The sequence below is a fragment of the Labrus mixtus genome, chromosome 23 (assembly GCF_963584025.1).
Source record: "Labrus mixtus chromosome 23, fLabMix1.1, whole genome shotgun sequence".
NCBI classification, from domain to species: domain Eukaryota; kingdom Metazoa; phylum Chordata; class Actinopteri; order Labriformes; family Labridae; genus Labrus; species Labrus mixtus.
Window position 1 is genome coordinate 11,206,921 of NC_083634.1, and position 25,372 is coordinate 11,232,292.

Genomic DNA, 25,372 nt, shown 5'->3' on the forward strand with positions numbered 1-25,372 from the left:
GACACTCTTACTTAAGCCTGGAGGGTAAGGCGCCCACTGCCTTTGTGCATCCTGTGTTCTACTATACAACCTGCATCACTTTAACGCTTATAGTGATGTCTTCCTATGGAGACGTCAAGTATCGGCTAAATCAACAGTCAGGACTGGGAGGCCTTTAACATGTTCTTATTATGAACAACTTGTTCACTTTCAGTTGTCATTAAGGAGTCATAATGAGCTGCACTTTCAAACACAGAGCTGCACCCAGTTTCCAGTGAAAGACGAGTGCTGCCCATAGTGGGAGGAAAAAAAACACACACACAAAGACTAAGCCGTAGCAGCAGCAGCAGCCAAGGCGAGAACATTTAAAGCAAAGAGGAAGCATGCATCTCTCTGGTGATTACTTAACATCTGATGTAGCACCAGCACACAGATGTAGGCTGGCTTAAATCCATTGCCACAGGGCCAAGGGAGAGACAAAAGCAACACAGTCTGGAGGGGATGGGATTTTATGTAGAGCTGAAATTGAAATCAGAGCATCGTTCCTTAAAAATGACTCCGAGGCTTTGAATAACATTAAGGGCCTAATTTCTCCCCCAACTTAGTCTGAAGTCAGTTTTTCTCGTCCCAATTCTAGCTTTGATCAGATAAAAAAAGGGATTTATAAAATGCTTCATGTAGAAAAGACTGCTGGTTAGATACTGTTCATGTGCATCAAGCCATGCAGCAACATACCATGGAATGAATTACAATGCTGAAATGCTGAAACTAGTTCTCAACAGAAGAGATCAGTCCTAGGATTTAGTCAAACAACTGAAACTGAAATATTGACACAGACTGAATGCACTGGGAACCATTACATAAAGCAACAATGAGCATGCAAAAGTAAAAGCAATTTCTTTCTAATTTCTGGTTCAGTTTTGACCAAACACACACATCAGGATTTTTACATTACTCTACAAGCTGCACATAATTCTGTTCTGCACCATTGAAACAATATCTGGTTGGAAAGCTTCTGTCACTGAGTTTGGTACTGTGGTATCAATAGGGAGCTAAAACATTTGCCTTGGGAAAAAAAACCATTCAACTTCCTTAAATGAAAAGTTTCTACTGCCTGCTAAGAAGAGCTTTAAACTCACCCTTTCCATCTGCTGGAATTGGTAATCTTTGATAAAAAGGCAAAGTATTTCTGATTCTGATTGTTTTACTTGCAAAGCAATCTAAATCAGATCACCACTGATGCAAAAAGCCTTACGAGGTGTGCCGTAAACACAACACATCTACACACTATGTTTCACTACAGGTGTCGGTGCAACCGTCATCCCAAATCCAATCTAACAGGAGCTCGCAGTCTGAAAACAAAATCAAACTGGTGTAAATCTTAACTCCACGATGCTCGTTTAAGTCAAGCCGCACACTGGAAAACAACATGACACATGTTACTTCTCACAGATGTGTACAACTATCGATGCTCTAATTAATGTTTCGCAGGAATTGAAAGCTGCATACTCTCATAAATAACCCTCAAGCAGTCGTATCCAACTGAGCAGCTTGGATTTTCTCTAACAGGACAGTTACACATGGCAAGCCAAATAAATGACGCCCCAACCAAGACTATTCCTTCAAAGGGAGCATGGGAATGTCTCACAGTGAAGTTAATGTTATTTGCACACAATGACACATCAAATTTTATACTGTTAATTCTAAGAGGAAGCTTCACCTTGTCAGAAGATATCAAATTCTAATGAGCCAAAAGTCTGACCAAAATTAAATTAAGGGCCTTGAAATGAAAGACAATTATGAAGAAGCTCATTTAAATGGATTATTAAATTAACTTTAGCAAGAAAGTTAAGTTTACAAAACCATGAATTATTTTTAAAACCTGTAAACAAGTTACTGGTCCCAAACATCATCAGCACCAAAGAAGAGCAAGTCTTCAAGGTCAGACTGTCTGGTTAAATCTACTTCTTATAGGTTGTTCTGATTTTAAATGAGAGTTTTACTTGTGTCTATCAAGTTGCAAAATTGGATAACAAACAAACGGCACCATATAGGAAACCTTCTCTTCATCTATTGTTTTTAACTTATTTTTTTAAAGGTCCACTAAAAGATCAAACTGGATTTTTAAGTGCTAGTGTGTAACTCTGAGTCCTCCTGGGTCTTACAGCAAATCTTTCCTCAGTCAAACATCCAAAAAGGTAAGTTATGTTACTTACTAAATCTGAATCTACATTTTTACCACTCCCCCTCCTTATGTAGTATTACCTCAAGTCCCCTTTAACTCAAGGGCAAGCGGATTTCTAACAACTTGTTTTATTTAGTTCCTTGCTCTTAATTATCTGGGAGTGCTATGTTCTAGTGTTATTTCACTTGCTCCTCCTTCCTACGCAACCTATCAAGCATTTTATGTTCAATCACCCAGCAGGCTGCGCTCAGCACTGATTTTAGACAAGGATCACTTGTCAGTTCAGCTCAACCCTTTTCATACATTAACAATCAAATATATTTCTTGTATGCATGACTTCACAAAGACATTTATTCCATGCGAGAAGACACACTTGACAGTTTGTCATCAGTGGATGACAGAAGTCTCAATTCAGTGAATACATAATGAGAGCCCCACACCACATACAGATATACACCAACTATATCATGTGGTGTAACCTCTTTCTCATTAGTTTTGAGTGACATCAACTCATTTAGTATACAGTGCTGTGCTGATAGAGGTCGGGTTGCAACAATACTAAAATATTCATTTAAAATGTCATACAAGTAAATTTATACTGTATTTATAAATATCCAAACAAGACTGCTTTTGATACTAAGGCAAACAAAAAGGGATATTTTTTGCTTAATTGGCAACCTGGACATATAGCTGGTCCAGGACAGGTCGGACATTAAGGGAATAGTTAGAATAGGTGGGGGGGTACGCACGGGGTCGGCGTCCGGCTTTTTAAATAAACGCATTTCCCACACATAGACGATACATGGGCGGTCCAATTTTCATTGATTCATAAAATTGCTGTGTGCTTAAGACAGCGAGAGAAAGACAGAGAGAGAGCGGGGAGAGTGCAGTCGCACGCGAGGACCTCACGGTCCGTTCTTCGGGCCGCTCTGTCAGCAATCAGTATGAAAGGACTCAACAGTCGCAGAGACCGAGTACGCAGAGCCCACCGTAAGAAGCATGAATCAGGTTTTTAAAAATTCCCTGCAAAACCAAGTGTGCAGAATCACATCAGCAGAGAAAGAGAAGGAGAGAGGGAGAGAGGGAGGGAGCGAAAAAGTCCGCTGTTTGTAAATCCCTCTTGTAACAGCTGTTGCTCTGTGCAGTGACACGCGCACATTACCACATTTAAAAACACAAAAACTAATTAACGTTTAAACGGTTGCCGATTTTACTAAATGTTTAGTATTTTTCTAAATGTTTCGCATTAAAACATTAAGTCACACCTCTATTGACAACCTTTAGTTAGAAATATCTTGACACATGCACCTATGACAAATATCTTTAAGAGATGGTCTATTGAAGGCATACACAGGGCCATGTGGTCTACAGGCAAAGCTTAGCTGAATATACTTTGAAGACATGACAAATGATGGAGGTGCAGCTCACAGTTGTCAATAAAGGTGAGCTATATATAAACATTGAACAGTATGAACAAGTATTAACGTTTCAAAATCAAAAGTGGGTTGGGGCGCATTATGGATGTTATTTCAAAGAAGGTGTCACATTACAGACAAATTATAAAATCTGCAGCCTATAAATTCAACGGTGTTTCAATAAGAGCCCCCTGCCCTCTTGCCACATTTTAATGGAAAGATCTGATGTCCTGAGTAAGGCTGCTCAAGTTTCAGGATAAAATGTAAATGAAACAGATGTGTGTATGCGTCCGTAAAGAGGCCACAATAAGCAGATGGAGGAAGGTTCAGGTAACCTTGACCAAAAAACAGCCTGCAGGAAAAAACAAAATCCACAAGACTCAGCAATTGTCTACCAGCTAATGTCAAATAGGCAATGTTAGTGAGATTTTGCTAACTCCCATCAAAACAACCTGAAATTATTTGCACTTCTTCTAACTGCTCAAGACATAGGAGATATAATAGTGCAATTAAAATGAATATCATATTAAACTCCTGTGTTAAAGCTACAAAAATATCTCTTTAGATGGAAACCCCCCATTTCCATAGTATCCATTCCAACTGCCCTAGGGTCTCTTTTGATTTGGAAATGCCACTTTGCTAGTGGCACTAGTATCATGCTGCATATTAAAGCAGTATAACAGCAATTAAAATCAGTGTTATACTGCTGCTTGGAAGGTTTTAAAATAGATGGCTAGAAGACACTGCCATATATTCTTCATAATGAGATGCAGAATGATTGGCTGCCTTTCAAAATTTATGCCTCTGCATTCATTGGAGGTAAAAAGGTCAGGAGTTATAATTCATGATGCCCCAAGTCAAATACACAAAGAGGATATCCCATACTGTGCATGCATAAACAGACGAGCTCTCGGCATGGACAATACTGAGAGCAGTGCCAAACCGATATGATATTTGGGTTTAATGTTGAAGTAAATCAGGAGAGAAGGACAGTCTAGGAAACACTAATTTCACCTAAAACAAAAGGTACTTTATATGAAAAACGTAACGGTGTGTCAATATAATTGCAAAATGACATGTTACGACCCTGGCTCAGGGGAAGCAACATAAAGGAGTCAAAACCTATCAATCATTAAGTATGTACTGTATGTGGTAGGCCCCGTGCTGTTAACCAGCCATAGAAGGAAAGGCAAGGTAAAATACAAAGTGCTTCACACAAGCCATCAAAAACACCATGACAAAGGGAAAAAAAAAACATTGAAGGTTGGCATTTAAAAGTTATTTCAACAAACTATTAAAAATCAAAAGAGAAGATCAAATAAAAACTGCAAAAACAAGCAAACAGCCGTGTTACCTGTGATTTTGTCTCGGACTAGTTTACATGACTCGATTTCTCCGATGCTCCCAAACAAACTCTTCAGCTCCTCTTGGGTCATGTTCTGAGGCAGATAGTTGACTATCAAATTAGTTTTACTGTCCTCTATGCTCCCTGACTCTACAGGTGAGGAGCAGTTGTTTGAGATTGTTGAAGGACCGTTGCTCGTGTTGTTGCAAGTTGGCCCATTTGACAGCTGTGTTTCCATGGCAGCAATTACCTGCTAAAGAGACAAAAACAAAGCAAGTTAAGACCACATACAAATCATGATAAAACATCAAACCCCCAACTAATAGTTAAAAAAGGACTCTCTTCACACAGAGTATTGTTGTCATGGAGACATGGCTAATTAATTAATACATTAATATTAACTATAATGAAAGCATCCAAGTTGCAGGGGACGTACAAGCCAATCACAATCTGTGTACCTTCCATGAAATAACAGTGCAGGTTTCTTTGTGTAAGGGGAAACTGTGATGCTGTGAATAACAAGTTCTTTCCCTCTAAAACACGCTGGCTTAGGCTATTCAGTCATGTACAACTTTTGAACTGATAAATTGACAACTATGAAATATAACATCCAACACCACTAGCTGGATGAAAGAAAGTTTGAAAAAGAAAAGAGTGTACACTGAATTCTCTTTCTACTATTTGTGACTGCTGCTTTTGTTTCCAGAACCATGAAGAGTCTTTCTAGTGAGAAATCAATGTGGTCCATTCATTTGTCATATTAAATTTTAGTAGAGCAATATAAGAGTTTGGAAGTAGCAGCCTTTTAGCTAACCTTTTAAGGTAGCAAAGTGAAATGCTTCATTTGGCAATAAGGCCTACAGCAGCAACAATTTGCAGACATCACTTAGCTAGCATTGGACATCAGGTTTTAAATTGGATAGTTGGATATCAGTTAAGGCAACCAGGAACAGGCTAATGTATGAAGAGTACTCCTTAGTTAACATTTTCATCACGTGAAGAGAGCAGATCTGTATCATCACTGCACGGTGAACATCATTCCAGACAGTCACAATTTTACAAATTGGTGCACAGAGACAATAATGCAGTCATTGAAAAAAAAAACATCTAGGTTAAACATATCAGCAGCACACAGGTTGAGACCATACCAATACAGACAAACAGCCACAACCTGGGATCTTTTCAGAATCAAAACACAAAGTACACAAATCCAAATTGTGATTAATGCAAACAAATGGGATTAATTTGATTTATCGGAATAAAACTTGAAGCTATCGTCATTGGTATGGCCTGAGCACTGAGGCGCCGAATGTTTACATAAAAATAAGTGCCACAGACCCCAGTCCAAGGCTCAGGCGCCCACGAACCACTTCTAAGCAGAGAAGCCACATCACACAGTCTGACTGCCATGTTAGTTTGGAGTTGCCGTCTGAAAATGTGGACACAAAAAATACTTCATGTTAGATTAACAAGAACAATAGCAACATTCAGAGGTGATCACATGTCATTGTTGGGGTGAGGAGAAGGAGGCTATATTTTTTTCAACTGGCTGCCCATGTAGATCGGCTTTAACTAGGAAGAGGCAAAAAGCAATGTTTCTCTTAGTCACAGTTCATCTTCTGTTTGGTGTAAACAGGAGGAAAACCTGGCAACAGTAATACTGGCAATAAGCATGAGGAATGGCAATTAGCTAAATGGATGAGAGGGCTGCACAGAGATGATCACTGATATTGGGAAGCACGAATAAAATCGCTCAGATTCCTCACTTCCAGCAAAAGTTGCGCTGAAACTTTCTGAATTTCATCCAGTCTGTAGCACACAAAGTATCACAAGTAGAACTGTAAACATGTCATCACATCTCATATTCTGAAAACAAACCATTGATGAGTGGTCAAAATCAACAAGGCAAGATGAGAAGCCAGAGGACACCAACAAACAGTGACAAAAAATGCATACTCTAACATCAATCACCACAAACAACACTGTTAAAGGGAACATCAGTTCAACATTCATATTCACTGTAGAGGGCAAGCATTGACGTCATTTTTCCACTGGACAACGCCCTCAGTCAGACTGAGTGACAAAACATTATGAGACACAACTGTATTCAATATGGGGAAAGGACAAAAACTGAAGCAAAACAGACAAATATCTGCCGAAACTAAGGACATCTCACTCGACAGAGTCTACTGAAGACACAGTGGACATTGAAATGTGGCTATAAATCTGGTTTACTGACATTTTCCCAAATTTCAAAGCTGGGAATTAGCTACACAAAGAAAAGCATGAAGACACAAATAAGCCCGGTCAACTTGTGCTGAAAGTCAAACTCCAAGTTTGAAACAAATGCATCTCTGTAATCTTACTACAGATTTACTTTAAGCTTGCGGTCTTCTGTAAAAAGTTTGCTCTGTTTGTCAAATCTGTTTAGTCAGACACACAACAGCGGGGCGTATTCAAAGCAGAGTTCATCATACTCAGAATTTCTTTGAGTTGAAGCTAGCTCGATTTTAACACCTAAGAAACTGTCGATGCTTCCTGTTTGTTTCTTATGTGACAACTACACACAGTACAGCTCTAAGCATTAATATTATTTCAGTAGACAAACTGTTATGTCTGTACCTTTCACTTCCTGAAAAATACATGACATGACATAAGTCATTTGTACATTGGGCAAAAACAAGTTAATTGAATTCACTGATTGCTGAGACATCATCGTTCCTTTACTGTACTGAAATATAAGCTCTTATTTATCATGCAAACAAACCATTAAAAACGAGACGAGGGAGAATGGAGGGGGTTCAGATTATATTCTTCAATAACTGAATGCATGTAGATTTGGAGATTTGATGAGTATGTGCTACTGAAACTACACTGCTTCTTCTTGTGGCTTATTCACGCAATGTTACAAATCCAAACATTTATATAAATATATTACAGCAGCAGAAGTTAATCCATTCTCTGGATGAGATGTTTTTTAAAATCCCCTTTGAATGCTTTGAAACACAATCTGCTGCAATCAGACACACACTGCAGCACCACCATCTTAAGCACGTTAACCCAGAACTTCCACCAGACCATTGCGTGTCCGGTCCGGTCCGGCTCTGTGCACCCTCGTCCAGTGATTTCACAGATTCACTTGCGACACCGCGAGATAATACGATGTATGTAGTATAAAACTCTACAAACACATACGGTCATTGTTCTGAACCGTCAAAACGGAGGGTTTTATTCTGAATTCCGGCATCCGGCAAAAATAGAAGCCTTGCGTCTCTGCTACGGAGCTGAGACAGCACAGCACAGCAGAGCCAGTGGAAGCATTCACATTGAATAAAAGTAAAGACCTATCAGCTCCGCTGCCGTAACGGAGCAGAGATGGACCGAACACACATCTGATGGAATTTGGCCGTCAGTGGCATTATCAAATGTTGGATGCAGCAAGGTCTATCTCACTTCACTCTACTGTACCAACATGAACATTAAGGTTCGGATGCTATTCCACCTTCATTATGTGATGGTAGATTGTAGTTAAAAACACACAACACAAATAACTGATCATTTAGTGTCCTATTATTGAACTACTTTCACCTTGTTGGTTGCCTCTTGTGAAAATGTCAACTTGCAACATCTGAAATGTGAATTGATTTTCTCTACTCAAGTGATGAAAACAACATTGCAACTGTCAGATGAACTGGTAAAAGTCAATACAACTGATCAATATTTCTTAGTGGGGTCATTTTACACCAGCAAGTGTTTCACCAGAGTCAGCTAGAGAGATGGATAATGTGTAAATCAAAACGTTCAGTCTTTACTTTTCCTATCTGTTATTTCAGAAAGCCAAAAGAGGAGTTTCAATTTGCTATGCAGTCTCCATTGCACAGTGTTTTGCCTAAAATCTTCTGCTATCTTAAATGTCCTGTGATTTCACACGGTGATCTGTGGAAGTTTATGCATGTCAAAAAATATTAACTTCATTCTGGAGTGATCACAAATTGTTTCTGACATTTTCTTTTTAATCCTAAAACACATTTAGCGAGCTACTTTTGTCTTGAATCATTTTTTTGTCAGAATATTATTTTGAATCTTGACTTCAGTCAGTGCAGCTGTCATGATTGTAGAGGACCTCCATTAAATATTTGAACAAGCCGTTTCATTTTCATTTGCTGCTTTTTATGGCTGTTAATTGTAAACAGCACTGCAGAAGCTCAGCTGTCACTGATTGGCTCTGCTACACATCATGATGGACATGAACACACATGAAAGTACAAATTGCAGCTCAAACAGCTGTAGATCTGTTCTGGACTCATATTGGATGAGAAAATGATTACAACCTCATCTTATTCAAGTGTGAAAAGCTGGAGGTGTTCTGAGAGTGTGTTTGATGACTGTCTACTGTCATATTCTGACTAAAAATGACAATGTACTTAAGTGTGAGTCATCAAGAAATTACATATCTTTCTGCTTTGATTACATATCAGCCTCATAGCCTACAATAGCAGTGCAAAGAAACAGCTGGTCAGTGGAGAGAATCTGCAGGGTTTGCCTGAATACATAGTATAAATAAAACTGCAAAGAAGAGAGCTGTGTTGGTAATGAACACAAACGCTATCTGACAGCTCTCTTGTCTTATAATTCCTCCAAAGCGCAAAAAATATTGACTAGAAATGGTGGAGATGAGATGTAATGGCAAATAAAGATCGTAATGGACCATCAAATATTAATTTCATACATTAATTGATGACATGGGAAATCTGTTTATTCTTACTTGAAGAAGGACTTTGAGGACTACAAGGCCTAAAAACAACCACCCACTGAACACATAAGACATAAAAACGCCAACTAAACTTGCAAAGAAATGGCAACACAGGTGGTCAGAGTGGCTGAGTAAAGATCAGCTACATGTTAGTTTTTCCACTCTGAAAACATGTCAATCACCACATGACTTTTTTTTGACAGTAGTGACATGTTCATCTATGCCCTCTTATTTCACATACAGCTTGTAACTACAGTGACCTCAGGATGTTCTTTTGGCAAAGCAATTTTTAATGTTTATTTATAAAGCAAACTTTATGTATCCACTACGATTAGGTCCACAGTAAACTCAACCCAACACTGGTTGGTGGGTCATGTTTTTGTAGCCAAGTCTGAGCAAGAACCTCCTCAACCCAATGCTCTGATCTGAATATCTACACGGATTTCTATGTACAAAAAAATATGATTTATTATGTACAGTATTTGCTGCCATGTGTCACATAGGAAACTGTAAAAAAAAAAACAATGCATTTCTGGATGTATATATGAAAGAACAATACAGCAGCATCACTTAATAGCTTGCTGCATCATAGTAATTGTGCTTCCAGGCAACTTGCTGAGTATCAGAGTTACTTTACAGTTATTTTGTTAAATTTGCTGCTTTTGAATTTTCTGCCATTTCAAAATCTGTTTTTTTTAAACCAAAAACCTTAAAAGGAACATTTGAAATCAAGATTAACGTGACACAATGCTGCCGTGCTTCATTTATCAAATGTAAAAAATGCTTTTAGATTGAACCGTAAGGAGGACTGAAATTGTGCAGAAAAGTGGAACATTCAGATCAACCTGTATTGCAGGTTGGTGAGAACAGGGTGTACATAGGTTTGGTTGATTTCTTTATTCTGTAATATCTCCATTAGCATCCCTGTTGTTTGTTGTCTGAATGGACTGTAGACAAAATGCATTGTGAGTGTTTCGATGCATAAGTGCAAGTACATGACTCATTTGAGTCATGTCCCTAAGCCAAAGTCAAAACCCATGACAACATAACCCAAGCAAAAATAGAAACTACAGCCTGACAGCAAACAGCTTCGACCCACAAGGCCAATTACCACAAATACATTTCATTCACTAAATTAAACTAGATGAGCGTACATGATTGTCACTTTGGGTCTTAACATGAACAGTCAATGGTCTAGTAAGAGGCCTACTCAGTTTAATATGCCAGCCAGCCTTACACAAAACAGCTTCACTTAAAGAAGCCTCTCACATGACATAACAGTTGAATATGTTTCAACCATACTTGTGTGTAATCTTAAGCATCTCAACCTCTCTACATGAAGAGCTAATTCTAAAATACATGCTCAACACAAAGGATGTTATTGTAAAAGGTAGACATTTACTGAACGCTCAGACTGCAGGCAGAGTTAAACTAAAACAGACCATCTGTAGCTCATCTGGGCATCACAATCTTGTACTTATAAACTGCAAAGAAAGAAGAACTCAACTCCAAGCAGCTCCAATCTGACCATTGAGACCAATCTTATACAGATTTTCCCTGAGGGTTTTTTTTTTTATTGAAAGAACAACAAATCAAAGTTTTCAACTTCAAATGATGAAAGGCAAACTATCTGAAGCAAGAATCTTGATACTGGGCAGAATAATAAAAACTGAGTTGACGAACATTAAATATAATGAAAGTTTCCTAGTCTCACTTAAACTTTACAGGCCAACTCAACCCTCCTGCTGCTCTTTTCATCTGTTATTTATCCAACAAAAAACCCTTGGCTAATACAAATATTAGTATAATATAACTAAGAATTGATTTCACACCTTAAGTTTTTTTTACAGTTTGCTCACATGAACAACACAAGAAAAAGTGCCCAAAGACAGATCATTCAAAAACACAGGTGGTGTTCAGCCAGTTTCTTAAAAAGGTAGAATGGTAAGCAGCTATGGGCTCCACATGCAGCCTCCCCCATGTGCATGTTGGGGAGAAGCAGGCCATGTGAGAACATATTGTTGATGAAGAAAATGACTTTCTTCAATCTCCATTTCATATGTTTCACCTTTTATTCTAAGTACAAAGCACAAACATTGGCTACGGTCCCGCCTGAGATAGCGCCACAAGGCAGAAATATTTCATTAGATAAACACTTGGAGGAGGAAGCTTGGCAATACGCCTCTCCCCCCAAAAATTCAGTCAGGGCTTTCAGTGTGTGCAGCCAGCCAGCAGCCTCCTCTTAGTGCACGCATTTGAGTGGGGAGCATCTTGTTTCCCCAGAGGCCTTGCCTCACAGTTTTTTCGTCAGGAACCAGCCCAGATAAAAACCACGAGGTTCTTTTTTTGTTTTCCCATCATCGCTAAAATAAACCCATCCACCTCCACAGTTTTACCCCACTGAGCAGGCTGCCTTTTAGGACTCATTACAGTGTAGCGTGTTTAGTTATTGGTACTCTCAGATCACACAGACGTCTCACAAGGGGGAGAAGAGCTTCTGCACGCAGTGTGACTGAACAGATACAGAGATCCCAAATTCAATTTAGGGATTTCTTTGACCTACCCACAAGCTCAAGTTTGATATATCATTATATGACAGCATGCAAGAGAATTCAGTACCGAGAAGCCTTTTACAATATTTTACATGTGAGAGATCCACTCAAGATTTTGTCATTGCTTTACTACTTTTTGTGCCTTCTCCTTCTGTCGCCCTTCAACCTCTGAAGCTGGTGTTGCTGGCTCCGTTCTAGCAGCTCACTGATTGTGCTAATTAATTACATGGAAAAGTGATTTTGAGTGGGTGTCTGGAAGAAACATTTCACAGCTGATCAAACTCTAGACTGGAGTACAGATGTAAATCAACTGATATAGATTCAATCACAAGCCGTTAAAGGTTCTTAACGGTATCCTTTACATAACTAAATCAATGAATCGCTTCACGGAATTTTAATAAAATCATCTGCATTTATTTTTGTATTTCATCTATCATTTAGATTCTCAATTAACACTGCATGCTTTGTCTGTAGCTTCACAAGTGTGAGGAGTCACATTGTCTCTGATAATACCTTTAAAAAGGAATAAGGTTTGACTTGTTAGTGGAGCAATGTGATCTTGTCAATTTTAGGGTACTCCGTTAGCTAAAAATGTTTTAACCATTAATAAAAAGAATCAATAGCTGCAGCTCTTATCCTTTACTTGTAAAGCTACTATGGAATGTAAGTGACAGATCTCGCCTACAACAAAAGGTTTCAGAGCCCTGTAAGCTCTAAATTAAAATCAGAATGATGTATTTAAATCCCAGCTGCCACTTAAGGGTACTAAGACTGCCATTTTAGTTTCAATTAACAGCAGCTACTCTGAAGGCCATCCAGCAATCTACTCTAGTTAGGGGGAAAAATCTGACTTATATACTGCAAGTATTGATTTTAAAAAGAGTTGTGCTATAAGGGCAGCCAGCTACGAACTTAAAAGTACTCTGTTAGCACTAACGATTTACAATGATCCACATCGGTCTGGACATTGATGGTGGGTTTTTATTGTCATACATGGAGCAGGTAAGAAGAGCAAAACTTCTCGTTTCCAGAACTGACTGACTACAGAACTTCTCGAAGATGAACCTGAAGCCAGCAGTGAGATCAGCGTGTACTGATGTGACACTGAGCACTTAAAGTGAGGAGGCACGAATCTCTGCTACTAGCTCCTCAGAGGATTAAATTGACCAAGTATGCGTGACAAGCTGCAGAGTGAAGAACTCCAGAGTGCACATGCTGACATGCACGGCCTGTCCTTGAAAACTAAAAGCCCACAAGTAACAGTTCAAAATATCCCAGCTGGAAACACAGATGTGACTAGTCTACCCACACACTGCAGTGTACAAATGCTACAACATGCAATACTGGAAAATTAGCCCAAATGCTTCAGATATTCCATACAGACACAGGAGTCGAGCAGAAAACTGTCCACTTTACTATGAGTTAGGGATATGTTTTGACCCAAGTATCTCCTGCGCAAATACCTCTTAATCAATCAATCTTTATTTGTATAGAGCCAAATCATAAATGTTATCTTGAGACACTTCACAAACAAGCATGTAACACACCTTACTCTTTGTTATAGAGTTTTTATAGAAACACTGAAGGATTTTCATTCCCCCGCTAGTGGTCCCAGGTTAACCTCTTTTTACCTTAAAAGCAGACCTATATGCTGACTCTCAGTGTGCCCGAGTTGAACTCTGTTGTCTCTCTGCTGACGCTGTTATACAATAAAGCATTCAGCAGCGTTCCATTTGCTGTTCTGTACCAGTGAGCCAGCTTTGTTTGAAAGTTAACATTTAAATCCGTCAAAATGTATTAACATAGATGTAGTCTTGATAGTTGGTCCTAAAGGTGTAAAGCTACAGTGGGGTCATTAAGCAGCAGCTCCCTCATGCTTTTCAGCCAATCAGAGTAAAACTGAAAAGTGATGTGACGTTAGGTTAACATCAGCAGGCTGCCTCCAGGGGAGAAGTTCACAATGTTCTACTTCTATTTGTAAAGACAGAAATAAATCTATGTTCGTACAAAAACATGCTTTGGTAAAAGTTTGGTAGTTTGTACAGCTCAAGAGACTTTAGTGTTTATCTATATATCGACTTATGACCAGAGGCCCTTTTTAGTCTTTCTGGTTTCTATGCCGTTTCTGAGCCAATGTCAATAAACATCAACATGTCACTGAGTAGAGATGATGGAGAATAGTCTTTTTCCCCCCCCAAGCAGCAGTTACAACAATTGTCATCCAAAATTATAAACAAAAATATACTCTGCTAAGATTTAATTATTTATATATGAATAATGTTTAATGCTTAGAGCCACTAGATGGTATTGACGCTTACAATTTCCTAATAGTGAAATTATTTAAAGAATTAAACCAACAAAGAACAGATTGAGAGTGAGGCCAACTATAACATAGAAATTAATATTCTCAGATATGGCTAATCTGCTGTAAGTCAAAGTGAGGTGCATGTGACACAGAATGCAGACATTGTAATACTAAAAGCTGCGTTATCGGATATAATCGCTTGTGATGCAAGACAAAAACCATCTCTACAAATGCTAACTTCAAAACATTTAAAGTTAGTCAGAGTATCTAAATCTAAGAAGAAAGTGTACTAATCTGATTTCTGACTGAGCACTAACATTGACTTTTAAAATCAGCCTCCACTATTTGACTGTAGGCCTTAAAACTTTTAGCCTGAGAAAAACTATTCAGTCTGAATTCAAACATCAAACACAGATGTAGGGTGTAGAAATGACAACATAGATGCTATGAGCTTCAGTTCAATAACCTCAAAATGAGAAAGACATGTCTGTAATGTCTAAACACCACTAGGTATATTCACACTCCCTCTGCTTCTCACCATAACAGGCCTACACATTTGTACAGCCAACATAAAACTACACAAAACAACACACTACATAACGCCTATATAAAGCATGATGTGTGGTGATCTATAACAGCAGCTGGGATGCAGTGACAGGCTCAAGAACACTGCAGCGCTGTCCTGCAGTAATGACCCACACATGCAGAGGGAGGGCCACCCTGTGGCCAACACACAATAAGGACTGAATAAACAGTCCTGTGCAGCATCCACATCCCAGACTCGATCACTAGAGAGGGGAAGGCCACAGGGAGAAGAAAGGGGGGATGGGACGGACATTTAAGAAGGACAAAGGGGACAAAATTGCTTTTTTTTCCCCCTGCTAAAGCCACCCACTGTATGCTAACCCAGTTCTGCCAGCAGCACACATTTCTGTACAGAGCGCAGTGATGTGGCCTTTGGAAGTTCACTCACTGTCCTGCATTTTAGTCACTCTGTCAGCAGCCTTTATTTAGAAAGGCAAACGTGTGGGCTCAATAATACATAAAGACAGCCGCTCTTATCTCTTGTCCCTCTCAGGAGCACAGAGGCTGCTGAAAATGTGGAAGTGGCAAGAACAGTGAGGAGGCAAGCGCCTAAAAAGGAGCAGAAATATAGAAATAGGAACAAGAGGCTTTCTCCTATACTAAAGCAAAAGCTGTCATGAAATCTGCAACGAGTTAAGTTACGAAGTAAGTTTAAATTTAACACCTGCTCATGCTCTTGACATACATGATTCAGGACCTCCTTTTCTCTCTTTTTTTACATAAAAACTCAGTCTTTTGCAAACAAAAAGTACCAACATTTTGTGAGCACAAATTCTTATTCAAATCAGCCGATTCAGACAAAAGGCAGTACAGGCACCTAGTTTTATCAACGGCAGATATTGCATTTCCACAGTATGATGATCCTATTCCATTCTGTCTGCCCTTAACATGTCCCGCTTGTTACAAAAAAATAAAATCAGAGGAAGATTTTGCAAAGTACAGATAAATCAAGAAAGCACATAAAAGTCAACATGCTGCAGCGAGCAAGTTCGGTTGTCAATCATTTTTGAAACAAACAAATACTAAGAATCTCCACGCACGCAATCGCCTGTGTCACACCTTTTAAGAACTAAAAAGTCATCCATATGTCTCTGTGCTGGTCTGCACGCCACAGGAGCTCAGCTATCCCTGTGTGTCCCAAAACTTCCTCGTAAATTAACTAGTCAAGTTCATAGCTGCTGGTTGCAATCTTTTTTTTTTTTTTTTTTTTTTATGACCTACTGCCGAAGATTATTCACCTCTGACTGCCTTCTAACTGATGACGCCTGTGGCTTCAACAATGTTAACATGCTCAATACTGAAGACCAGACATTTCAATTACTAGAACCAATGGAAGCACTACAAACATGCCTATTTTCACACTTTGAGTAACAGTCTAACAATTGTTCTTAAACTATTTGAGCATGCATTATGAGTTTATGCACAACCTAATGAGATCAGGGAGTAAACTATGATTATTATTACAAATATCAAGTGGAATAATACCATTTGGCGTCAGGTAATGAAAGAAATCCCTTGTGTAAACAATTGGAAAAAATAATTAACAGTCTTCCAATTATGCTGTTTTAAATCTAGAGAGCAGATTGAAATAAGTCCCTAGAGCAGTAATATTCACATGCTATATTATTGCATAGGCTATCTGTATAAAATGGATGTGAATAAAAACACAAAGGCCACGATTAAAGCAAAAGGTTGAAAGGTAGCTGCTCTTTAGCAATGGTGTTGCTAATTAGGTGAACTGCAGTGTGAAGTGGATACAAGGGGGAGAGCTTGAAGCTGCCTCGTTTAATTAGTTAATCTGTGACACCTGGGCTACTGCGGGCAACTGTGCACGACAACAAGACACACTGCGACCACACTCGCACTTTTTGCTGTCTAAATTACTGCGTAAAAAATCTCCCATAAGACCCCCGTCTGCTTGTAGCTAATGCTAAATGCTGGAGGGGGGAAACAAAAATTAAGCGTTTGAATCTTAAATTCGTCAAATTGCTGCACAATGTACGTTTTGAGTAGTAACACCAGCAAGCAGCTTTTAAACAATTAATAAAAACAAGCTCTGTGTATTATGGACTTTGGAAACCCGCCGTGTAGCGTTGGCTGCAGCATTTCTTTTTTTTTTTTTTAAACGCGGTTTTGGTGAGACTTACAATACAGGGGTAAAAGTGCAATTTAACTAGCACTGGGTTTTGTTTCGGCACTTGGTTACTTCTGCTAGCTTGGGCAGCATTGTGTCAAGCTAAAAGCCTGAATTTCCAAATGAGTCTGCCGGCAACATGTGACTCGCTGACATGCAGCTTCTCTAGCATTGTTCAGAGCACTTTGTCAGCCCATGTATTTATGCACAGTTGACTTTTACATGTTATTTTTTTTATGTTATCCCTCTCTCTGGAGTCTTACCTTTTAGCTGTTGTATCGGCGTCGCGGGTATTTATTGCATAAAGTCTGCAGACATCAAACTCTCGGTTGCAGTCTTTGCGCAGCAGTAAAAGGGGCGATGGCGGGAACGCCGCCACCCTAAGTAAACTAATCAGACCCTCAGCCAATCAGCGAAGGCACCGTCTCTTACCCGGAAATACACTATTAACTAATTGATTTGCTGCAGGTGTATCTGTGCTCTGTATGCTACATTGCATGAGTATCATTCAAGCTAAATCCTTAAGCAAAACAACAACACAACAATGACACTGCTGAAAGCATAGTTCCTTAAAACTGCCTATTGGTGCCAACAGGGTCCACAGTGTGATCAGAAAGAGGAAACAATTAGATAGGCTCTAGTTTAATTCTGCTGCTCTAATAAAGAATAAATAGTTTAATAAAATGGCCGTTTCTGTTTAAGGATTAATTAGCCCTATTGATAGGCTATTGTTGTTCCCCGGTTCCCCTGATAATGACATGAATATAAATGAATGTTGCCTGATTTTAAAAATAAATCCTAAATAATCCGGAATGCTGATGAATTGATAATGGCATTAAAAAAAAAGGTTAGAATCCTAACAGCAGCTGTGTTGTGACATCAGCTTGTCTCCACCACACAAAATCCATCTCGCATCGAAATTGAAAAAAAAAAATGTCAATCGTGGCAGAATTTTACAAAATACAATCCAGAAAACTCCAAGTAGCATAACACACAAGCTGCACTTAACCTATATAGCAAAGTACTACTCCTTTTAGAGTTACACTCAATCTTCAGCCCTTGAGGCTGTTTTGCATTTAAATTGAAGCTTACCTTAAAACACCTCTTCCTTTAAACCACTTCTGATTTTAGCCACGTATATCATGTATATATACATGATATATAGCCTATATAGCAACATGCAAGTTTACTTTTGAATGAAACAGAAATTTAAAAGAAAAACCTATTTGGTCTATTTGTTCAACTCTGGTATTAATGTGAAACGCCCCTTGTAAAACACTGTTTTCAGGCTAATAATTCCCATATCAAAACGCTTTAACCTAAGATTCAGTAAAATAAGCCACTACTATGCGGATCTCACGTTTAAGCACTCCAACAAGGCCTATGTTTCCCTACACTAGTAGAATAAATGCGCTCGACCAGGTCTGCAGCCTTGGATGGTTAAGATTTGAGCACATGTGCTGAGATCGGCTTCTTGTCCTATCGTGCACGATATGCCAAGGCACCGAAATACAGAGTAGAAAACCCATCAGCCTGTCAGAGGAAGCATGACTGCATCACGGTGACTTTCCTGTCGCGTTTACATGCAAAATGAGCTGCACCGAGACTACAGTGGAGGCATGATCTGAATCCACACACTGTCCTCGAAGAGCTGACAAAGGAGAACATGTCGATTTAAAATGGTTCAGGTGAATGAGCAAATGTGGAAAAATAGCTTACCGTTTCTATATACGAAAGTTATGGACGTCCTTTAGGGCAAACAATCTCTGAATGACAAAACCTGGCCAATAGCTCGTAAAAGGATGAATTCCGCTCTCTTTAGTTCAAACTTAGAAACATAAAAAGCCAACACAAACAAGATAAAATGAGGAAATGAAATATTTATTAAATCAAAACACAGAAATGAGTTCCTTTCAGCAAATGCATGAAACAAAAAGGAAAAAAGAACAGAAGAAATAAAAGGAATCAAATAATTAAAAAAGCCGGCTTCTGCCTGTCTCGCTCTTTACAGGTGCGCCACACAAATACGCGACATCACTGAGTGGAAACCAATGCGAGGAGGAGGTTGTCTTTAAAAGGAAGATAGTCCTGCCGGTGAATATATAGGGCCGTATCACAGCATGCCTATACCTCTCCGCTCCCTCCGTTTCATCCATTCAACCTACACATGAACACGCATTGCACGCGGAAGTATACCCGGAGTAGCTCCATCCACCGCTTGTGCACACACGAGCTCTTCACTGCCATTGGCTCGAGCGCGGTCCTCGCCGGGGCTCGAGCATCTCTACAAATCACAGGACGCCATTCGTCCTCGCCCCAGTCAGTCAAAGCGATCAAGCGTTTTTCTTTCCTAAATATGGCATTTGAAGTCAAACATCGCCTCGCCGAGACACACCGTGTCTTCAGAGTACTCGTTCGCACAAACGTGTTGTACGCCACATCATCACAGTGTCACCCTCATCCGAGAGAAGAGAAAACTGACTCAACTTAGGTCATTTTGCGTGCTTTTTGCAACGTTTCCCCCCCACCTCCCACGTTTTCAACAGGAGATTATATCCCACTTCTACCCTTGAATGAGACAATTAAACCCCGAAAAAAAAAAAAATAAAGACCACCAGCTATCGTCTTCTCTTCTCACCCGCCCTCACTGTCTTATCAGCTTTCATTTACAGTCATGAATGTGGACACAAAGATCTGAATTCAGCGCTGCAAACCCTTTTGTTGCAGGTTTCAGCACCACGGAGAGCTCCAGTACAGTATCCCTGTAACAGCCCACATGCTTCCTACTGTCTGCCTGTTAGACTTACAGTCAGTGGTCAGCCCTCAGAGCTCGACCTATGGGGCTGCAAACAAAGGAGGATGTTAATTTGGGCTCCCCTGACGAATTTGAAACAATAGCAAAATGCTCTAGTAGTAGTAATATAACAGCAGCGTGATGCACTGTACAGAGGGAGGCTTATCACATGCACATCTTTTGTCGGCTTTCAGAGGGTGGAGCAACAGTTTGGCTCATGTGGACACAAGGGGAGAGGGAGATCGATGCTCGCAGAAGCAAATACAGTTGCAGTGGGGAAAAGGCTATAAGCTCATATGCTCACTGCAGAACACCTGCAACACAATACAGGACCATGCTGGAACATACTGTATACCATACCATGTAAGTTTAGCTGCATGATGGAACCGATACTAAATCAATGGCAGGATCATGACATGTTATTTAAGAGGTTTCATGTAAATCTCTTGAAATCCAGTCGCATACATATACTACACAACCCTCTCCTAGCGTGCAATCTGTAAATGAAAAGGCAGACATGGCAGATCTGTGTCAACAAATGGACAATTTTATTTAAAAACCATAGTTGATAGTTCACTAAAAGGAGTCTCATACAGAGATAAAGGTTTGAGAAATGTGCACAGCGGGATCCTTCACAATGTGAAAACTAAAAACAGAGAAGTTGATAAACGATAACAGTCACAACCTCTCCAGAGCTGCAACAGAATGATGTGGTTCATTCTTAATTCAAATCTTTAAATGAGGTTCAGCTGTGTCCCAGTCTCCAAACAGGAAGCAAAGAGATAAACCGCTCTTTTATGATAACTATGTTTAAACACAGCTAATTCATCATTGATGGCTAACTCAGGTTATACGTGCAGAGAATGTTTGGCAAAATACTCAGTACAAAATAATCTGAATAAATCACTGTATGTCTGCCACAAAAATGTTCTACAGAGAAAATGAAGGAGATAATATACACATATGTTTGTTCATGAGTGTTTTGATTTGAAAATTGAACAAAACCTTTCAGCTTTCTGTGGGATCATCAATACATTAACCCCCCAAAAAAGCTTTTTTTTGTAGTATTTCATGAATAATGAGGAAAAGGTAAATGTTCTCTAAAGTATGCACAGCTTTTAACAACATGATGTAACTTGAAAAAATAAAAATAATCCCGCACACTTCTCTTGCTAAGCATCTCCAAATTTATTAGAAAAATACCTTTTCAGTCCCTCTGAACCTTTGTCAAAAACACGATGTAAGAAATAAACATCAACAAGTGAAGTGTGCAGAAGAATACAAATTGTACTGAAACATTTTATGTATATTTTTACATGTGTGTGTCCAATCATTGATTCAGAAAATGTCATCACAATGTCTCTCACTCAGTCCACACTCAGTGACACAAGGTAGTCCCGGTGTTTCTGGAAACACTGGCGCAAATGTCTCTTTGCATTTTAATTACTCACAAATTGTGAACTGTAGTGATTTAATCCCCCCGTTGATTGCATTTATTAGAAGCGCCAAAAGAGTGACCATGTCAGGACAGAAAACTGCAACTCCCTCCTTTGGTATTTCATCAGCCATGGTCACTCATGGAGCTTCTCTACGCAGCCACACAAAGAATACTTCATCACAAAAAGCACAACTGAATAAATGGGTCTGAAATATGTGATAAAGTAAGACTACTTCAGAAAGTTTAGAGGTGCACATCTTGCATGCTCTTTGCAATTTTGAGCATTTTGTGAATTAGGGAGCATGTTTTTGGTTGACATCATTTTTACATAAAACTAAATGGAAGGGCTCCCGGTCTAGTGTTGAAACAACAAGTGTTTAATGATGATGAAATCCATAGAAATTGAAGTAAGAAAAAAACTTTAAATTTGGTTTTAACTTATACATTCAGGAAATTCTGCTCATAGTCAGTAGAAATGTCTGAAAGTGCTCTTGGGAATGCCAATTATTCTATTAAGGAAGTTTTCAGAATCAAGCTGATGAATGATATCCTCTTTTTCTCTCCCTGGATCACCTGATGAAAGTATAACATTTGAAACGTACAGGAGTGCACAAAAACAGTTGTAGAAAATCCAAACGGATCTATAGCGAGTGCCGCTGGACATATATGACATAGAGAAGACGTTAGTGCTCCGATCTCAGACGCAGGCTAATGTTGAAGCACAGCTCCACTAAAAATCAACTAAGTTTGACGGAGTTTCATTTTTCTGCCTCAGACTTCTTCAAATTAGCATGACAAAACTCAAACACTTTAAGGTCAAAGAAATCAATCTTCTTAAAGGTATTTCCAGGCTTTTAAATCTTTATGACAGCACATATTTAAGACTTGCTGCTCTGGTTTTTAGCTTTAGGGGAAGTTATTCATGCCCACAAATATCAATTAGATCATTAGCATTTAGATGGCGTCGAAGAATTCTTAAAATGAAGGAGAACACGGACCTTTTGGCCCTTTTTTTAATGGTGATTTGTGAAAGTGTGTCTCAAAAGAATGTCAGGAAGGCTTACTGGGTTGGTAGATTATATTTAAAAGATCAGACACAATGAGAGGTCAATCTATCAGCATAAAACCGGCACCAGAACTTCCATGTGATGTTCCTAGAAATAGAATTAGACAGGGAAAAATAGGGTGGCGGCAAATTAACAGCTAATAAAAACGAGCTGCTAAGCTAATTTTTCTTGTCATCTGACGAATCAACTCTTTCAATTCAGGTAGTGCCAGGCTTCTTTTTTCAAAATCTGACTTGCTAAATCCCCTTAGACATTATCACAGTCTAGCAGTCCATAATTTTGGCTCAGGGTTGAATAAATACAAAATCTCTTGGTGTATTAAATATTAAGCCACCGGGGAGATTTCACCCTCCAAGGCAACATTTATTAGAAAATCTTACCAGACTTCCTGTAGCTTTGGTCCAGCACCATCTTCCTGTCAAGGCCTCACAGCATGCTGCTGGAGGAGCCTCACAGCGCCCAGGGAAACAACCATCTTGAGTGTATCAGGGAGACAGAGAAGAACAGTGCAGTGTGGGAGAATTGACATATTTGACACGGTTAGCGAAATGTAGAAAAACCCTCTGAGTGGATCAATTAAAGAAGATTTATTTTGAGTGTTTCAACACAGTCAGAGCAACAGAAGCAATCATTCGTAATGCAGAAGCAGCCTTTGTTTTGTACCTTCCATACCACTGCTCACATCACTGCACTTCCTGGTCTGATACTCAGAGTTCAACCTGTTGGTGTGGCAGACTGTTTCCTGACCACGCCCGTGATGGGTGGGGCAAGGGGGCGCGGCCTTAAAGGGACAGTGTTTAAAAAAAAGAACATGAAAAAACAGAATTGAGACATCCTTGATTGTTTGCTGCCTTGATGGTGTAATGAGAAGGTATGAGAAGGAACATTGCATTGAAACAAGATTGAGTACATTTAAAATGATATTCTACAGCAGCAATTCCAAAAATGAAGACTGGTGTTGCACACATTAGAAGTAAAAATTACTCTGGGACCTACCCAGACATCTAATCTAAGTTCCCTGATCAAATCTCAAATGAATTATTTCTCAATATATCCCTATTTCATGAATGTATAAATCCTGTTAAAGTGGGCCTATAGCAATTCAGGGCGAATCAATAATCCATTTACATTTGTGTTTTACAAATCAAATTGTAAGGCAACATTATAATTACTTAAAATTTAAAAAATGTATATCCTCTTGTAACCCACCTGCAGTACCTTCAAAGACCACCAGGGTGCCACAGTCCATATTTTGGCATCGGTGCTCCACACAGATCAATGTTGAGATTAAAGACAATAATGTCACTAAGTTTAGCTGCAGGGTCCCTGATAATAAAACGAATAATTCCAGAGTTACATGCATGTCATGCTGCAGAGTTCTTGAAGACTGAGGGGCTAAAAGGTGACCAACAGCCTCATCAGGGGACTCTTTACAGTAAAGCAACATCACCCCGTAATGGAGAGAAAGCACTGCAGATCAAATAACCATCTATATCCCAGGGCCACAAATATGAACTAGCGTGTAATATGTACACCCCCTCAGAGGGAATGTAGGTCAGTGTTAGGGGTCGTTAACCTAATCCATCTCAGTAATGTAGAGCGCCAAGGTCTCATTTGGACACTATGGATTTCGGTATGACAATGATTATTCAGTGACTTCCTGAAGACAGGGGGCGCTGTTTTCTTCTGAAGTGACTCATACAGAAAGTTGTGAGAAGTATCTCGTCACAGAATGTGTTTTTTATTGCTGTGTGTTTCTTTCAGTGTATGTGTTTTGCTGGGGTGTAGCTATGGTTGTAAAAACATCTAGAGGAAGAACAAGAGTATTCAATTTTCATTTGTAACCCCCCATCCTAACCCCTTACCCTTCTACCCATCAGGACAATATAAAGGATGTGAAGTCATATCTTTTGTTTCTTTTCCAGATGGAAATGTTCAATAGGGAACTTCTGCTCAAACTGGACTTTTTTTTTTAAATGTTGAACATTACTTTTTTTCAAAACTTAAAGTTAATAATATTCATAAGCTCATGCACACTCTGAAAAAAATATTAAGGGCAGCCCAATGCAAGAAGTGAATGAAAATTCATAACTACAAACCCCATTTGTATGTTACAGTAAAATACAGTGATTAAAAAAAATCCTCTTTTACAGATTAGCAGAATAAATAATAATAAGAAAAAACAGGACCAATGCACTGATATGAAGTCATCAAATATTCCTACCTCCTCCTCTCCTCTCCTGTCCTCTCCTCTCCTCTCCTCTCCTCTCCTCTCCTCTCATCGATAACCTGTATGACTGATCCAGTGGGTCCCACCCTCTGCTATTAAATGTCAAGGGTGAATGCTCTTGACCTCCCCACACTTACCAACAACCTGCAGAGGCTGACAGGCCGGCATTTTATCAGACCCGGGCGTTCCATCTCTCCAATAGATCCTAGCAAAGGGACCCAGATGTCAATAGTTGTTCCTTTGAGACATTAACGCTCCCCGTGCCGCAGCCTCTCCTGTGACAATGGTCGAGGTGATTATTAACGCTCCCCGCTGGGACTGGGCAGAAGTATGCTGAGATGAGCTTCCTGAAAGGCAGCAAAAGAGGGTAATAAGCAGCGCTGCAGAAGAATAACTCTTTGAAAAGTGTCTTTTTTAGCCCAAAGATTGCTCTGATCAGACAGAAGTGTGGAGGCAGGGGTTCTCTCCAGGGGCCAAACGTGGCTTTGTTCAAATATTTCTTGGTGTAACAACCGTTTTTTTTTGGGTTGCAGATCTATGTATTAATATTAAAGGAAAGTTCAGTACAAGCTATTTCAAAAACATACATT

At 39.3% G+C, this 25,372-nt stretch overlaps 1 protein-coding gene and 1 long non-coding RNA gene across 5 annotated transcripts in view; both read right to left on the reverse strand.

The window, feature by feature from the left end:
• Window positions 1–19,409, reverse strand: part of elavl2 (ELAV like neuron-specific RNA binding protein 2) — a 31,870-nt gene extending 12,461 nt beyond the window's left edge. The window contains exons 1-3 of one of the 4 annotated variants that reach the window (XM_061031055.1): window positions 18,973–19,409; window positions 6,263–6,353; window positions 4,934–5,177 (exon numbers count right to left, since the gene is read on the reverse strand). In XM_061031055.1, the coding sequence (XP_060887038.1) occupies window positions 4,934–5,177; window positions 6,263–6,334 (316 nt within the window). In that variant the 5' untranslated portion in view covers window positions 6,335–6,353; window positions 18,973–19,409. Of the gene's footprint in view, window positions 1–4,933; window positions 5,178–6,262; window positions 6,362–17,523; window positions 17,605–18,972 lie in introns of those variants that run through there. The other 3 variants (XM_061031054.1, XM_061031052.1, XM_061031053.1) reach the window with 3 other exon arrangements.
• Window positions 19,410–21,428: 2,019 nt separating this feature from the next.
• On the reverse strand, window positions 21,429–23,754 carry LOC132958816 (uncharacterized). Its single transcript, XR_009666838.1, has 3 exons — window positions 23,216–23,754; window positions 22,933–23,027; window positions 21,429–21,635 (listed from the first exon to the last, which is right to left on the reverse strand). It is a non-coding gene; the product is annotated as an uncharacterized LOC132958816 (long non-coding RNA).
• Between the last annotated feature and the right edge of the window lie 1,618 nt (window positions 23,755–25,372).